General features: G+C 39.5%; 1 protein-coding gene across 9 annotated transcripts in view; it reads right to left on the bottom strand.

Moving 5' to 3' along the window:
• The window catches only part of KIAA1328 (KIAA1328 ortholog), a 429,714-nt gene extending 412,151 nt beyond the window's left edge, over positions 1 to 17,563 (bottom strand). For 3 of the 9 annotated variants that reach the window (XM_042239367.2, XM_027960769.3, XM_042239365.2), the window contains exons 1-3: positions 17,494 to 17,563; positions 10,143 to 10,178; positions 9,278 to 9,420 (exon numbers count right to left, since the gene is read on the bottom strand). In XM_042239367.2, the coding sequence (XP_042095301.1) occupies positions 9,278 to 9,420; positions 10,143 to 10,178; positions 17,494 to 17,551 (237 nt within the window). In that variant the 5' untranslated portion in view covers positions 17,552 to 17,563. Of the gene's footprint in view, positions 1 to 9,277; positions 9,421 to 10,142; positions 10,179 to 11,379; positions 17,034 to 17,079; positions 17,231 to 17,256 lie in introns of those variants that run through there. The other 6 variants (XM_012103324.5, XM_060405330.1, XM_060405327.1 and 3 more) reach the window with 5 other exon arrangements.
• Between the last annotated feature and the right edge of the window lie 108 nt (positions 17,564 to 17,671).

Genomic DNA, 17,671 nt, shown 5'->3' on the forward strand with positions numbered 1-17,671 from the left:
AGAGGAGCCTGGTGGGCCACAGTCCATCAGGGTTGCAAGAGGTGGACACAACTTGGTGACTAAACCACCACCACCATTGTTTGAAAAACAAATACATGTTTACACCATATAGGACAGCAGTTGATAAACTGCAACAGCAAGCTAAATCTGGCTCAAAGCTTATTTTTGGAAAAAAAAAAAAACAGTTTATTAAAACACAGCCATGCATATTCATTTATACACTGACATACATATGGCTCTTTCCACACTATCATGGCAGAACTGAATAATTAAGACAGAGGCCATGTGTCTCACAAAGGCTAAACATTTACCATCTGGCCTTTTAGAGAAATAGTTTGTCAACCCCTGACAGAATGTGGTCCACTGGAGACGGGAATGGCAAACCACTTCAGTATTCTTGCTTTGAGAACCCCATGAACAGTATGAAAAGGCAAAATGATATGATACTGAAAGAGGAACTCCCCAGGTCAGTAGGTGCCCAATATGCTACTGGACATCAGTGGAGAAATAACTCCAGAAAGAATAAAGGGATGGAACCAAAGCAAAAACAACACAGAGTTGTAGATGTGACTGGTGATAGAAGCAAGGTCCAATGCTGTAAAGAGCAATATTGCATAGGAACCTGAAATGTCAGGTCCATGAATCAAGGCAAATTGGAAGTGGTCAAACAGAAGAGGGCAAGAGTGAACATCGACATTCTAGGAATCAGCCAACTAAAATGGACTGGAATGGGTGAATTTAACTCAGATGACCCTTATAACTACTACTGCGGGCAGGAATTCATTAGAAGAAATGTAGTAGCAATCATAGTCACAAAAGAGTCCGAAATGCAGTACTTGGATACAATCTCAAAAACGACAGAATGATCTCTGTTCGTTTCCAAGAAAACCATTCAATATCACAGTAATCCAAGTCTATAACCCAACCAGTAATGCTGAAGAAGATGAAGTTGAATGGTTCTATGAAGACCTACAAGACCTTTTAGAACTAACACCCAAAAAAGATGTCCTTTTCATTATAGAAGACTGGAATGCAAAAGTAGGAAGTCAAGAAACACCTGGAGTAACAGGCAAATTTGGCCTTGGAATATGGAATGAAACAGGGCAAAGACTAATAAGAGTTTTGCCAAGAAAATGCACTGGTCATAGCAAACACCCTCTTCCAACAACACAAGAGATGACTCCACACATGGACATCACTAGATGGTCAACACCAAAATCAGACTGATTTACATTCTTTGCAGCCAAAGATAGAGAAGCTCTATACAGTCAGCAAAAACAAGACCAGGAGCTGACTGTGGCTCAGATCATGAACTCCTTATTGCCAAATTTAGACTTAAATTGAAGAAAGTAGGGAAAATAACTAGACCATTCAGGTATGACCTGAATCAAATCCCTTATGAGTATACAGTGGAAGTGAGAAATAGATTTAAGGGACTAGATCTGATAGACAGAGTGCCTGATGAACTATGGAATGAGGTTCATGACATTGTACAGGAGATAGGGATCAAGACCATCCCCATGGAAAAAAAATGCAAAAAAGCAAAATGGCTGTCTGCGGAGGCCTTACAAATAGCTATGAAAAGAACGGAAGCGAAAGCAAAGGAGAAAAGGAAAGATATAAGCATCTGAATGCAGAGTTCCAAAGAACAGCAAGAAGAGATCAGAAAGCATTCCTCAGCGATCAACGCAAAGAAATAGGAAAAGAACAGAATGGGAAAGACTAGGGATCTCTTCAAGAAAATTAGAGATACCAAGGGAACATTTCATGCAAAGATGGGCTCGATAAAGGACAGAAATGGTCTGGACTTAACAGAAGCAGAAGATATTAAGAAGAGGTGGCAAGAATACACGGAAGAACTGTACAAAAAAGATCTTCACGACCCAGATAATCATGATGGTGTGATCACTCACATAGAGCCAGACATCCTGGAATGTGAAGTCAAGTGGGCCTTAGAAAGCATCACTATAAACAAAGCTAGTGGAGGTGATGGAATTCCAGCAGAGCTGTTTCAAATCCTGAAAGATGACACTGTGAAAGTGCTGCACTCAATATGCCAACAAATTTGGAAAACTCAGCAGTGGCCACAGGACTGGGAAAGGTCAGTTTCATTCCAATCCCAAAGAAAGGCAATGCCAAAGAATGCTCAGACTACCACACAATTGCACTCATCTCACATGCTAGTAAAGTAATGCTCAAAATTCTCCAAGCCAGACTTCAGCAATACGTGAATCATGAACTTCCTGATGTTCAAGCTGGTTTTAGAAAAGGCAGAGGAACCAGAGATCAAATTGCTAACATCCACTGGATCACCGAAAAAGCAAGAGAGTTCCAGAAAAATATCTACTTCTGCTTTATTGACTATGCCAAAGCCTTTGACTGTGTGGATCATAATAAACTGTGGAAAATTCTGAAAGAGGAATACCAGACCACCTAACCTACCTCTTGAGAAACCTGTATGCAGGTCAGGAAGCAACAGTTAGAACTGGACATGGAACAACAGACTGGTTCCAAATATTGTCACCCTGCTTATTTAACTTACATGCAGAGTGCACCATGAGAAACGCTGGACTGGAAGAAGCACAAGCTGGAATCAAGACTGCTGGGAGAAACATCAGTCACCTCAGATATGCAGATGACACCACCCTTATGGCAGAAAGTGAAGAGGAACTCAACAGCCTCTTGATGAAAGTGAAAGAGCAGACTGAAGGCTTAAAGAGTTGAGCTTAAAGCTCAACATTCAGAAAACAAAGATGATGGCATCTGGTCCCATCACTTCATGGGAAATAGATGGGGAAACAGTGGAAACAGTGTTAGACTTTATTTTTTTGGGCTCCAAAATCACTGCAGATGGTGACTGCAGCCATGAAATTAAAAGACGCTTGCTCCTTGGAAGGAAAGTTATGACCAACCTACATAGCATATTGAAAAGAAGAGACATTACTTTGCCAACAAAGGTCCGTCTAGTCAAGGCTATGGTTTTTCCAGTGGTCATGTATGGATGCGAGAGTTGGACTGTGAAGAAAGCTGAGGGCCAAAGAATTGCTGTTTTTGAACTGTGGTGTTGGAGAAGACTCTTGAGAGTCCCTTGGATAGCAAGGAGATCCAGCCAGTCCATTCTGAAGGAGATCAGCCCTGGGTGTTCTTTGGAAGGAATGATGCTAAAGCTGAAACTCCAGTACTTTGGCCACCTCATGCGAAGAGTTGACTCATTGGAAAAGAGTCTGATGCTGGGAGGGATTGGGGGCAGGAGGAGAAGGGGACGACAGAGGATGAGATTGCTGGGTGGCATCACTGACTCGATGGACACGAGTCTGAGTGAACTCCGGGAGTTGGTGATGGACAGGGAGGCCTGGCGTGCTGCAATTTTGGGGTCACAGAGAGTCGGACATGACTGAGCGACTGAACTGATAAAGAGAAACAACAGAATGATAAACACAAAATTAAAGATAGAGATTACCAAATAAGATGCTATGCTATAATAAGGGAGGCATAATACATCTCTCGTATATCATCTCCGACTGCAAGGAAGTATGAGGCTCTTCCCTGTCAATCTTTCTTTCCTTCTCTTCTCACAGAGGCCAGACTTGTAGTGAAATCTTAAGTCTCTCCTTGATTTATAACAGCATCATGGCAATTCAAAGCAGAAATGAATGGTTCCCTCAATAATCAGTACTGAACCAAAAGACTAACAGTATGAAAAAATGATTTCGAAAAAGGTTTGTCACATTTTTAAATGTCTTTACAAGACAACTGAAATAAAAGGAATCCAAACTGAAAAGGCAAATTTAAAACTATCTCTATTCACAGATGGCGTAATCTTGTACATAGGAAATTGTAAGAAAATCACCAAAAAGCTATTAGATTAGAACTAATAAATTAATTTAGAAAGGTTACAAGATAAAAAATCAACTACGTTTCTACATACTAGCAGTCAAAAATCCAAAAATGAAATTAAGAAAATGATTTCATTACTAGTAGCATCACAAAGTATAAAATACTTAAAACTTGAAAATAAATTTGGCATGTACAGTGAAAACAACAAAATGTCACTGAAAGAAATTAAAGATTTAAATTAATAGACAATTTACACACCATATTCAAGGTCTGGAAGCAATATTATGAAGCTGAGAGTACTCGCCAAATTGATCTAAAGATTCAACACAAGGTAGGGGCAGCGGAGTAGGAGACACAAACTATGGGTTGTAAGGCTCAGGCATGTGCTGTACATCACGGGGAATACAGCCAATTTTTTGTAATAATTGTAAATGGAAAGTAACCTTTAAAGTTGTATTAAAAATTAAAATAAAAGATTCCCAATCACTCAATTTATGGGATTAACATATACAGAGTATTATATATAAAACAGAAAACCAGTAAGGACTGTATAGCACAGAGAACTAGACTCAATATTTTGTAATAAGCTATAAGGGAAAAGAATCTTAAAAGAAAATATATATATATATATACACACACATACATAATTATAAACACATATATATATATATAAAACTGAATCACTGTGATGTATACCTGAAACTAACACATTATTGTAAATCAACTGCATTTTTCAACTTTTTTTAAAAATGATTCAACACAATTGCTACCAAAATCCCAAGGTGACTTTCTGCAGAAACTGGCAAGCTGCTTCCATAATTCCTATGGAAACTCAAAGGACCCAGTATAGGGAAAACAACCTTGAAAAAGAAGAACTTGGACTGTTTACACTTTCTGATTCCAAGACTTACTGCCAAGCTATAATATATTAAAACAGAGTGGTATTGGTATTAAAATAGAAATACAGATCAATGGAATAGAATTGAGATTACAAAATAAACACTTACACTTATGGCTAAAAGATTTTTCAGCAAGGGTGGCAAGACAAAGAAAGAATAATCTTTGTACAAATGATACTGGGACAACAGGAAATCCACATGCACAGGAATAAAGCTGGGTCACTACCCACACCAGCTACAGAAATCAAATCAAAATGGATCAAAACTTAAATGTCATACCTAAAAGTACAAAGCTCTTAGATATTGGTAGAAATCTTTGAGACCCTGGTTTAGGTAATGATTTCTTAGACATGACAGCAAAGCACAGGCAATAAAAGAAAAACATTGGTAAGTTGAACTTCATCAAAATTTAAAACATTCAAGCTTCAAAGAACACCAATAAAAAGTGTAAAAACAACCCACAGAATGGGAGAAAATATTTGCAAATTATGTATCTGATAAGAGACTCAGAGGTGGAATTTATAAAGAACTCTTACAACTCATCAATAAGAAGACAAATAACTCAAATTGAAAAAGATCTGAACAGACATTTCTGTAAAGAGCATATACAAATGGCCAAGAACCACAAAAACAGATGATCATTACTGGCGCGCGTGTGTGCGCGTGTGTGTGTGTGTGCGTGCGTGCATGCATGTGTGCATGTGTGAGTGTGTGTACTCATTCAGCTCTGTTTGACTCTTTGCAACCCCATGGACTGTAGCCCACCAGGCCCCTCTGTCCATGGAATTCTCCAGGCAAGACTACTGGAGTGGGTTGCCATTCCCTTCTCCAAGGGATCTTCCCCACCCAGGGATTGAACCCGGGTCTCCTGCACTGCAGGTGGATTCTTTACCATCTGAGCTACCAGGGAGGCCCACTACTGGCCATTAGGAAAATACAAATCAAAACCATGAGATACCACTTCAAAGTCACTACAATTATAAATTTAAAAGATAGATATAAAGTGTTGGTGAGAATGTGGAGAATCTAGAATCCTCATACATTGCTCAGTTCAGTTTAGTTCAGTCGCTCAGTTGTGTCCGACTCCTTGCGACCCCATGAATCACAGCATACCAGGCCTCCCTGTCCATCAACAACTCCCGGAGCTCACCCGAACTCATGTCCATCGAGTTGGTGATGCCATCCAGCCATCTCAGCCTCTGTCGTCCCCTTCTCCTCCTGCCCCCAATCCCTCCCAGAATCAGAGTCTTTTCCAATGAGTCAACTCTTCGCATGAGGTGGCCAAAGTACTGGAGTTTCAGTTTCAGCATCAGTCCTTCCAATGAACACACAGGACTGATCTCCTTGCAGTCCAAGGGACTCTCAAGAGTCTTCTCCAACACCATAGTTCAAAAGCAGCAATTCTTCAGTGCTCAGCTTTCTTCACAGTCCACCTCTCACATCCATACATGACTACTGGAAAAACCATAGCTTTGACTAGACGGACCTTGGTTGGCAAAGTAATGTCTCTGCTTTTCAATATGCTATCTAGGTTGGTCCTTCCAAGGAGTAAGTGTTTTTTAATTTCATGGCTGCATTCACCATCTGCAGTGATTCTGGAGCCCCCCACAAAATAAAATCTGACACTGTTTCCACTGTTTCCCCATCTATTTCCCATGAAGTGATGGGACTGGATGCCATGATCTTCATTTTCTGAATGTTGAGCTTTAAGCCAACTTTTCACTCTCCTCTTTCATCAAGAGGCTTTTGTGTTCCTCTTCACTTTCTGCCGTAAGGGTGGTGTCATCTGCATATCTGAGGTGATTGATATTTCTCCTGGCAATCTTGATTCCAGCTTGTGCTTCTTCTAGTCCAGCATTTCTCATGATGTACTCTGCATATAAGTTAAATAAGCTGGGTGACAATATACAGCCTTGACGTACTCCTTTTCCTATTTGGAACCAGTCTTTTGTTCCATGTCCAGTTTTAACTCTTGGTTCCTGACCTGCATATAGGTCTCTCAAGAGGCAGGTCAGGTGGTCTGGTATTCCCATCTCTTTCAGAATTTTCCACAGTTTATTGTGATCCACACAGTCAAAGGCTTTGGCATAGTCAATAAAGCCGAAACATTGCTGCTGCTGCTAAGTCACATCAGTCGTGTCCAACTCTGTGCGACGCCATAGATGGCAGCCGAACAGGCTCCTCTGTCCCTGGGATTCTCCAGGCAAGAACACTGGAGTGGGTTGCCATTTCTTTCTCCAATGCATGAAAGTGAAAAGTGAAAGTGAACGAACTCAGTCATGTCCGACTCCTAGAGAAACATTGTTAGTGGAATGTAAAATAGTATAGCTACTCTGGCACTACATCAAAAGCTTAAACATAGACTTACTACATGCCCCAGCAATTCTGCTTCTAGATATATACCCAAGAAAACTGAAAACAGAAATCCACACAAAAATCTGTACATGAATGCTGATGGAGCATATTCATATTAGGCAAAAAGTATAACAATCCAAAAGTCCTTCAACTGGTGGTTAAACAAAACATGCACTGAGCCATAAAAAGGAATGAAGCAATGATTCATGATACAACACAGATGAACCCTGAAGTGAAAGAAGCCAGCCACAAAAGACCACACAGTACATTATTTCATTTATATGAAATATTCACAACAGACAAATATTTAGGGATCAAAAGCAGGTTACCAGTTGTCAGGAGCTGAGATTAACGGGGATTAGCTTTGTGAAGTGGATATATTGGGGATATAAGCAACATAAGCAGACCTTTTGAGCTCAGTCATGTCCAACTCTTTGTGACCCCATGGACTGCAGTCTGCCAGGCTCCTCTGTTTATGAGATTTTCCAGGCAAGAATAATGGAGTGGGTTGCCAGTTCCTCCTCCAGGGGATCTTCCCAGCCCAGGGACTGCACCTACATCTCCTGCATCTCATGCACTGGTAGGCGGATTCTTTATCCACTGAGCCACCTGGGAAGCCCATGCACAATTTGAGCTAATCACAGTTAAATTTTGTAGACAACTAAATGTGATACAGTTGACCCTTAACAATGTGAGTCTGAACTGCACAGGTCTACTTATAAGCAGATTTTTTCAATAAATACATTGGAAAACTTGTAGGAGATTTAAGACAATTTGAAAAAGCTTGCAAATGAACCACACAGCCTAAAGAAATATATAAAAACAAATTAAGAAAAAAGGTGTGTCATGAATGTGTAAAATACATGTATATATACATATAACACCCAAGATATATGTTAACTATGTTATCAGCAAAGCTTTCATTCAACAGTAAGTTACTAGTGAAGTTTTGGAGGAGTCAAAAATTATATGCAGATATTTGACTGCATGGGGTTCAACACCCCTCAACACCTGTGTTGTTCAAGGGTCAAGAGTAATAAGTAACAAAACTAGACACTGAACATTTCCTCAAGAACATAAACCAAGTACTGAAAAACATTTTTATAAATAGTTCAATAGTAAATAATTTTGGCTGTGTAGGCACACATCTTTACAGCACCTCTGACACTGTAATACAAAAGCGGCAGTAAGATAGCATTCAGTTCAGTTCAGTTCAGTCGCTCAGTCGTGTCCAACTCTTTGCGACCCCATGAATCGCAGCACGCCAGGCCTCCCTGTCCATCACCAACTCCCGGAGTATATAAGATTAAAAGAATGTTAAAAGAATGGTGTGGTCCAGTAACACTTAACTCACAAAACAGGGAAAAGCAGATGCCTACAAGTCACAGACTGTGAAATCCTGACTTAACCTCTGGTTGAGGTGACAAAATATAAAGTAAAATAACAGGGAAGGAAATGGCAATCTACTCGTGTATTCTCAGCTGGAGAATCCCCTGGACAGAGGAGCCTAGCAGGCTACAGTCCATAGGGTCGCAAAGAGTTGGACACGACTAAAGCGACGTAGCACACATGCAAAGTAAACCAACCAGACAGGGCACATACCAAAGCAATGCAGAGACGCTATTAGAGAAGCAAAGATAGACAAGGGAGAAATAAACGACTGAGCGATAAAATAAAGTCTTCATGATAGTATTTGACAAGTGAAGGAAATAATAATAGTAATATAGGCTAATTTTAACAAAGCATTTTCTTATATGCAAAGGATTATTTATCAACTAACATATTTACATGATCAAAAATCATAAAGAATACCTAATAAGAGAAAAGAAACTGCTGTCAATTTGATTTACTAACACCACACAGATCAGGATGTAAGATTTTTGAAACTTATGAAGACAATAAGCATTTCTCAACTAAGGCTTAAAGTAAGCCTGGACATTCTGGAACAAAAGCTTTGAGTAATATATATACTTTATATTCATACTAAATATTAATAAAGCATCCTTGAATCCTCTGTATCTTTTCAAAATACTTGTAGATATCTAACGTTCTTTCAAGGGCTCTTCTACACTGACCTATCCATTATTGGCCAGCACAGAAAAATAACTTATTGGTCAGCATTTAAAAAGATTGGAGAATAAGGAAAAAGAGAAAAAAAAAAAAACAGAAAAAAAGAAATTACTGACCTGTTCATCAACTGAATCTCCTGCACCTTTTATAGACTCCATGGAGACTGGAGTAGCAGTCACTCTGGAGGTCTTGAGTTTAACATCAGCTTTTGGATTCACCGTCTTGTGTCTTGACCTGATATTTCCTTCTGTAGAAATTCCTAAGGATTTCCATCAAAACAAGATTTCAAAATTAAATCTTTTCATTCTTTTAAACCCTCCCCCTAGCAAACTTTTCCTTTATACCCCCTATTGTATGGCACCTGATGGGCAAATCTCTTTATAAACTTCATTTTAAAGCTCTGTTAATAAATAATGAGTCATGAAAAGACTGTGTTTTGAATGCATTAGAGATTCAACTGAAATATTTTTTAAAGGGGATGTGAACATTTGTAAATCACATTAAAACCAATAAACTACAACATGCCATATATACCTTAACTTCCTGGAAACTAAAAATCTGAATTTTCACATAATTAGAGTGCCTCCAATGGTTCAGTTTTACAACTCATCTCATAACAACCAGTAAACTTTAAAGTCTGTTACATAAACCCTACATCATGAAGTTTATACATTTTCTTTGAAATATAAAATTCAGACTATTATTTGAATATGAAAAGTAAGAAAAGAATCTGCTGCTCTTTAATCCATGAATGAAGTATTCTATAAATTCATCAAAAGCTGACTTGCCAGCCAGACCCTAAAATAAGGCAGTATTTCAAACCTTAATGGGGTCACACCAAATATTAAAAAAAGAAAAAAAATTATGTTCTGATGAACTGTTCTGCATCTACTTATACCTACAAAGTTCTCCTAATGCTTTATTCTCTTCTAACTGTTAAGAAGCAAAGGAAGTTTACCAAATTAATACAGAAAATCATACCTGGAACATACACTACTGATTGTTCTTCATCAGAAACTATGCAGGAAGACATAAAGGAAAATACTAGAAAAGATTATCCAACATCCAAATGCTGTTGTTCTATACTTCTACTATAATTCGCAATCTCTTTTGAGCTAGAAGTTTGTAACTATCTTTTAAAAACAAAACTAGGAAGTAATATAATGAAAATAAATGCAGCAAAATTAATAATGTTTTAAAGTTCATCTTTATATATTCATAACTATCTACTTTGTAAAAATGCTGGAATGTCATGTTCCATTAAAGTTTTATCCATCCTTATTCCCAAATGACATACCCAACACTATAAATTCCGCTGTAGTTTCATTTTCTTTCCTTTGGTAAACAAGGAGTTAAATGCTCCATTGCGCTCATCTTTGGTGAACTGACAAGTTATCTGAGGCATGAATATGTAATTTCAAAATGAGTCTTAGCTTTGAAGAACAAATACTGTTTAAGGGCACCTCAATTACGCAAACACAAAAATATTTTTTATTCTTCCACAGTACATTCATGAAATGTCTCAAGAAGCCTTACTATTTAACAAGTGGAAGAAATTTAAGACAAAAAGAACTATTTCGAATTTCAAAAGGAGAAATTTTGAAAGGGTGAAAGTGAAAGTCGCTCAGTTGTGTCCAACTCTTTGCGACCCTATGGACTATACAGTCCATGGAATTCTCCAGGCCAGAATACTGGAGTGGGTAGCCATTCCCCTCTCCAGGGGATCTCCCAATCCAGGGGTCAAACCCAGGTCTCCTGCAATGCAGGTGGATTCTTTACCAGCTCAGCCGAACATCAGCTGAATATCAGTCAACTGATATAGAAAGGGAACCAATACAATAAAGTCTACTTTTCAGAAATAAAATTTTATTCAGAACTAGATTTAAATCCAGGTATGTCTACCATTTGATAACCTTCTATTACACATCCAGGAAGCAGGTGTCTAAACAATTATTTTCCAAATGACCTAGAAAAGTCCAAAGTTTTCTGTTACTTTATGAAATAGTTTGTTTTCCAAAATTTGTAGACAAATCAATTATTAACTATTTCCTCCTGGGAGCAGATGGGAATAAAACAGTGGATAAAACATGTTAGAGAGCCAATATATTTCAGTTTAGAACGAATTCTAGAAATGGAATCTTTTCAAGGAATGTTGACTGGAAATGCCTAGAATCCTAAAGGAAATTTAGGAACACAATGGTGGTGCTTACTGTCTGACCTGCTAGGTGGTTCAGCTCTCCTCAGCAACATATACACTATCACAGCTTCAAGACTTTTGCTGGTAACTAGGTCAGGAAGCAACAGTTAGAACTGGACATGGAACAACAGACTGGTTCCAAATAGGAAAAGGAGTACGTCAAGGCTGTGTATTGTCACCCTGCTTATTTAACTTATATGCAGAGTACATCATGAGAAATGCTAGGCTGGAAGAAGCACAAGCTGGAATCAAGATTGCCAGGAGAAATATCAGTCACCTCAGATATGCAGATGACACCACCGTTATGGCAGAAAGTGAAGAGGAACTAAACAGCCTCTTGATGAAAGTGAAAGAGGAGAGCGAAAAAGTTGGCCTAAAGGTCAACATTCAGAAAACGAAGATCATGGCATCCAGTCCCATCAATTCATGGGAAATAGATGGGGAAACAGTGGAAACAGTGTCAGACTTTATTTTTTTGGGCTCCAAAATCACTGCAGATGGTGACTGCAGCCATGAAGTTAAAAGACGCTTACTCCTTGGAAGGAAAGTTATGACCAACCTAGATAGCATGTTGGAAAGCAGAGACATTACTTTGCCAACAAAGGTCCGTCTAGTCAAGGCTATGGTTTTTCCTGTGGTCATGTATGGATGTGAGAGTTGGACTGTGAAGAAGGCTGAGTGCCAAAGAATTTCTGCTTTTGAACTGTGGTGTTGGAGAAGACTCTTGAGAGTCCCCTGGACTGCAAGGAGATCCAACCAGTCCATTCTGAAGGAGATCAGCCCTGGGATTTCTTTGGAAAGAATGATGCTAAAGCTGAAACTCCAGTACTTTGGCCACCTCATAAGAAGTCTTGACTCATTGGAAAAGACTCTGATGCTGGGAGGGATTGGGGGCAGGAGGAGAAGGGGATGACAGAGGATGAGAAGGCTGGATGGCATCACTGACTCGATGGACATGAGTCTGAGTGAACTCCGGGAGTTGGTGATGGACAAGGAGGCCTGGCGTGCTGCGATTCATGGGGTCGCAAAGAGTCGGACACAACTAAGCGACTGAACTGAACTGAACTGAACTGAGTGCCTCTAAAAAGTTTAAACTTCCTCAGACATCAGGGACGAGCATAGAAAATTTCAGGAGGCACATACGACAAGTAAACAAAAAATTAGACCCCACTAGTCCAAGGAAATTGACTGTAACTAATACTGGAGCAGAGCACTTCTAAATTCATTGACACCCAATCCAAAACAAAAGCTTTACAAGCTGAAATTGTGCAGACTCTTTAGCAGCAGATTCATTTTTCACACCCTCTGGGACTCTTCAGTTACTGTTTAATTATTCGCCGTTGGAAATACACACATGGAGAAAAGTACGCAGGGGAAAAAAATCAAGATGACTCAGGACATGCTCCATATGACAGGGTCCTCAGTTAAAATATGAAATAGGGATGAATTTGCAGAATATTATCCATCTCCAAGGATGACCAATGGAAAGACTGATATAACTGAGTCCTGGAAAACATACTACACTTCTCTAGACCATCCACAAAGGAGTCTGCTCATAGCTGGAAGGGACCAGCCACTGAGGAACCTACTTAGCCATACCTTGAATCAGAAGCTCATCAAATATTTTATACTTTCTCTTCTCTCCTCAAACCTGATACCATTTCCCTCATCTTTAAGCTAATAACTTTGCTTCCTATTTCTTTAAGAAAAACAAACTATAGAAGCCTTTGACAAATACGCATTGGCAAATGACATGATATTACATATAGAAAACACTACAGATTCTATTGAAAAACTCAGAATAATCAAATTCAGATTGCTGATAAACAGAAGTTGCAGAATACAAAATCAATGAACAAAAATCTGTTGCATTTTTATACAAGAATAACCATCAGGAAGACAAATTAGGGGAAAAAAAATCCTATTTACAACTGCATCAAAAAAATAGTAAAAAAGTCTAAAAAATTTAACCGAAGAGGTGAGAGACCTGTATGCTGAAAAGTATAAGACACTGATGAAAGAAACTGAAGAAAAATGAAAGAAATTCACGCTCACGAATTAAAAGAATATTGTTAAAATGTCCATAAAGCAATCTACAGATTCAAAGCAAAATTCCAAAGTCATTTTTCACAGAAATACTGTAAAACAAACAATCCTAAAATTTGTATGGAACTACAAAAGACTTTAATCAGTCAAAGCAATGTTGAGAAAGAAGAACAAAGCTGGAGGCATCACAATTCCTGGTTTCAAAATACTAAAAGCAACAGTTATCAAAACACAAAAGACCCCCAGGACATTAACAGCTACCCTCTTCCTGCTTTATTTTTCTCCATAGCACCCATAATCATAAAATATTATTTTACTTATTCATGAACTAATTTCATTTCCCTAACATGTAAGCATCAAGGCAGTGAAAATCTGCATTGTTTTGTTCAATGTTGTATCTCTAAGATCAAAGAATGCCTGGATCATAGTCAACCATCTAGGGATGAATGAAATTGGTATTTATTTAATCCCATGAGGCACTGTCCAACAACTCTCAATGTTGTCTTTCTCTTTGTCCTATTCAAAATATGCACACAAACCCCACCAGCTACATCTACACCAAATTTCTTTTTCGAATATAAGACCACTAAATAAACTGATCTTAACAAAAGTTTTTATAAATAAGACAAAATATATTTGAAATTGCCTCCATCCAACCTATACTTTCTAATTTTTTGTAATCTAAATTCATCTCATGATTTTTGAGAACCCAACTATTTACCTTCTTCAAATACCGATTCCCAACAAACGTATATTTCATGGGAAAGTTAAAGAGACACAATTTGGACCTCTTATTGTGTTCTCTGTGTCACCTTAGTTCCACTTGGTTCATCTGGAAGTGCCTCAATAGGATAAGTACAGCAAGTTATAAAGTCTTTAATGCCCAAGTTTCCAAAATTAAAGTGGCAAGCAGAAACCCAAGCCAGAAATGGTAGGGAGAAATAAATATACCTATCCTAGAGCAACAAGACGTGAAGAAAATTAAACTTGGAACTTCCCATTCTGCAATAACCTTGTGAGTGTGAATCACTTATCAGCAACATGTGTATCATCATTACTAACCATAATGACTTTCCTGACATATATGGTTTTTCCAATAGTCATGTATGGATGTAAGAGTTGGACTATAAAGATGGCTGAGTGCTGAAGAATTGATGCTTTTGAACAGTGGTGTTGGAGAAGACTCTTGAGAGTCCTTTGGACAGCAAGAAGATCCAACCAGTCCATCCTAAAGGAAATCAGTCCTGAGTATTCTTTGGAAGGACTGATGCTGAAATTGAAACTCCAGTACTTTGGCCACCTAATGCGAAGAACTGACTCATTTGAAAAGACCCTGATGCTGGGAAAGATTGAAGGTGGAAAGAGAAGGGGACAACAGAGGATGAGATGGTTGGATGGCATCAACAACTCAATGGACATGAGTATGAGTAAACTCTGGGAGTTGGTGATGGACAGGGAGGCCTGGCATGCTGCAGTCCATCGGGTCACAAAGAGTCAGACACAACTGAGTGACTTAACTGAACTGATATTATTTTACATCAACATAAAGTCTCTATTTAATTGAAAACTCAATGGCAGAGATTATAGCTACTGCAATGCTTTGACCAGGTCCTTTATAGTTCATATTTGTTAATATCAAGTTCATAATACTGTTAAAGATAATACACTTGAGTGCACTTCAGCAATCAAATTTAGATACTGCAGAAATATTAATTTCTTTTGATATTACCAAGAGCTATAATGAAGAAGGAAAGCAGTTTAGGGCCAAAGGGGTATATTTCACTTGTAGATTTAAGCCATAAAATGACAACATGGCATATCACTGCTTACACATTGGGTATAAATACCTTGTGCAAAACAGTACTGCTGAATCATACTGTGCAGGAGATACACAACTCATAAAAACAACAATATGAAAAGGTGACCTTCAGTCACAGATGACCTACCCTCACATGATAGAAACATCTAGGAATGGGAAATCTCTCAATCATATTTCTCCAGTAGTTTAGGTAAGGCACTGAAAATCTCTGAATAGTGTGAAAAGAATACCAGATTACAGATATATACTTTTTGGCCTTTTTCTATTGAAAGTTCCAACTATAAGTACTTCAGGGGTGGTCTGGGAAGTCATCAGTGTAACGAGAAAAGAGATCAAGATCAAAAGACATTCCAATAAAAAATTTTTTTTACAAGATCAAAAGACACATAACTAAATCAAATGATTCATAATTATGTTTTTTAGCAAAGATTCAGTAACAAATTCACATCTAACATGCTTTTTAAGTCCTACAGATTTAACATGAAAATATTTGAGGCTGGATATTAATTGGTCATTACGTGGAATAGGGAGGGGAAACAGGTGATACTGGTAACCTTGAAACTCCTTTCAAACATCTGAATTTCTACAGAATGTAATCACCATTTTCCCCAAATAACTTCAGCTCCTCACTTTCACTGCAAAGATGAGTATTTTACATTCATTTTTAGAGTAAGGGAGAATATAAGAGAAAAGGAAGGCTATATGACATCTATATGAAATATGCCATAATATGACTACATAAATAATTGAGTACAAGGCTGCTAAGACCAAGAGCATAGATTCTGTTTACACACCCATTAACTTAATCATACCTAGTGCAACAGACTGTATCCCCTATCCACACCCCCCATACATTCTATTATATATCAGAACAATATCCTTATACATTTCATATCAGCACAATAGCATTGGTTATACAGAAATTTAAGGAACAATAACGAAAGCCACATAGATGTTATGAAAATGATTACACTGAAGAAGCATATTATAAGTTAATAAGCTTCATTTATCTATCACAAAATTCTAACATTGCAGAGGCAGTTTCACTAGAAAGACTCATCCCAGTTTCCTGACTTCCCAATTCAGTCCAGCTGCTCCGGATGCACATATTCTCCTGACAGGTTAAGAAAAAACTTAATTTGCATAGTATATCAGTGTGCTTCTTATCCAGTGTAGGATCACTATTTCACTTGATGCTCTCCAACCTCTCACACACAAATGGTAATAATGCTTAGAAAGTCCATAACATCAAACATTCAGCAGCAAGAAATGCAAAAATACCCCACTCTCCAAGGCGTGACACTTTAATCCTAGTAATCCAACAAGGGGAATTGATAATATAACTTCTTGAGTTTTACTGACTAGCTAAGTAGAACCTGCAAAGAACGATTCAGGAGAAGTTAACAGCAACGCCTCTAACAATGCTATGGCCAATCCTAGCAAACAGACAAAAAGGCTTGCCTCTGTGGGCATCCAACACACTGAACGCCTCCTTTCAGGTAACTCTCCTGGAACATGAAGCAAGTTACCAGGACCAAAGATCAATCTGGAACAATGTACCTAACGCAGGCAAAAGAACCAGTTTTTTCACACATCTCATTACTCCAAGGGTAAAAGTGCCACCGCTTCTCTACCATAAAACTATCCAAGAACTGGTTCAACCCTGCTAGCGGTGACCCGCAACCTACACACAAATCAACACTACTCCCAGGCCCTAAAATCTGCATCCCATCTGATTCCATCATCAGCATCACCAGATCACGTCCCTGTGAAATCAAATCCCACGATTCTCTGAAGATCTAAGTATGAAAATACATCGTCACTGCCAGGCTTTCGAAGTCCGACGAGGTACTGACTTGCTCCTAACAGCGCAGGCCAGGGATACTCCTAAACCAAGACGAAAAGCTCCTGGACCACCCAACGCCGTGCCCTCCTCCAGAAGCTCACTCCTCACAGACCCGGCCGGCCGGAGGTCGCCTCAGGCAGCGGGCCCCTTCCAGCCCCCGACTCTAGGCCGACTTTCCGGAGCTCACCGCCAAGGAGGGCAGGGAAACAGCTTGGGTCGAGTCCCCACATCTAGAACTCCAGCCTGGAGAAACAGTGCAGGCTCTCTGCTACCTAATACCCAAGCAAGGGGACTGCCAGGCGGCCCGACTGCACGGCCCCGCCCCCGGGGTCCGCAGCGACCTTCTCCCTTCCGCTCCGAGTCCCTCGCGACCACTCGCCCCGGGAAAGGCGCCGGCGCCCCCTGTCAGGCGGGCAAAGGATACAGTCCCGGCTCCAGAACGCCGCCGCGCCCGGGCGGGAGGGGCCCGCCACGTCCGCCATCTTGAAACAACCGCCACTCGGGGCGTCGCGCCGGGGCCGCCCCGCCCCGGCCCACAGGCCCGGTCCGGATTGGCCACACGACACAGAGGCCCGCCCCCGCTTGCGCGGCCGGCCCCGGCG

Source organism: Ovis aries, chromosome 23 (genome assembly GCF_016772045.2).
Source record: "Ovis aries strain OAR_USU_Benz2616 breed Rambouillet chromosome 23, ARS-UI_Ramb_v3.0, whole genome shotgun sequence".
Taxonomy (NCBI): Eukaryota; Metazoa; Chordata; class Mammalia; order Artiodactyla; family Bovidae; genus Ovis; species Ovis aries.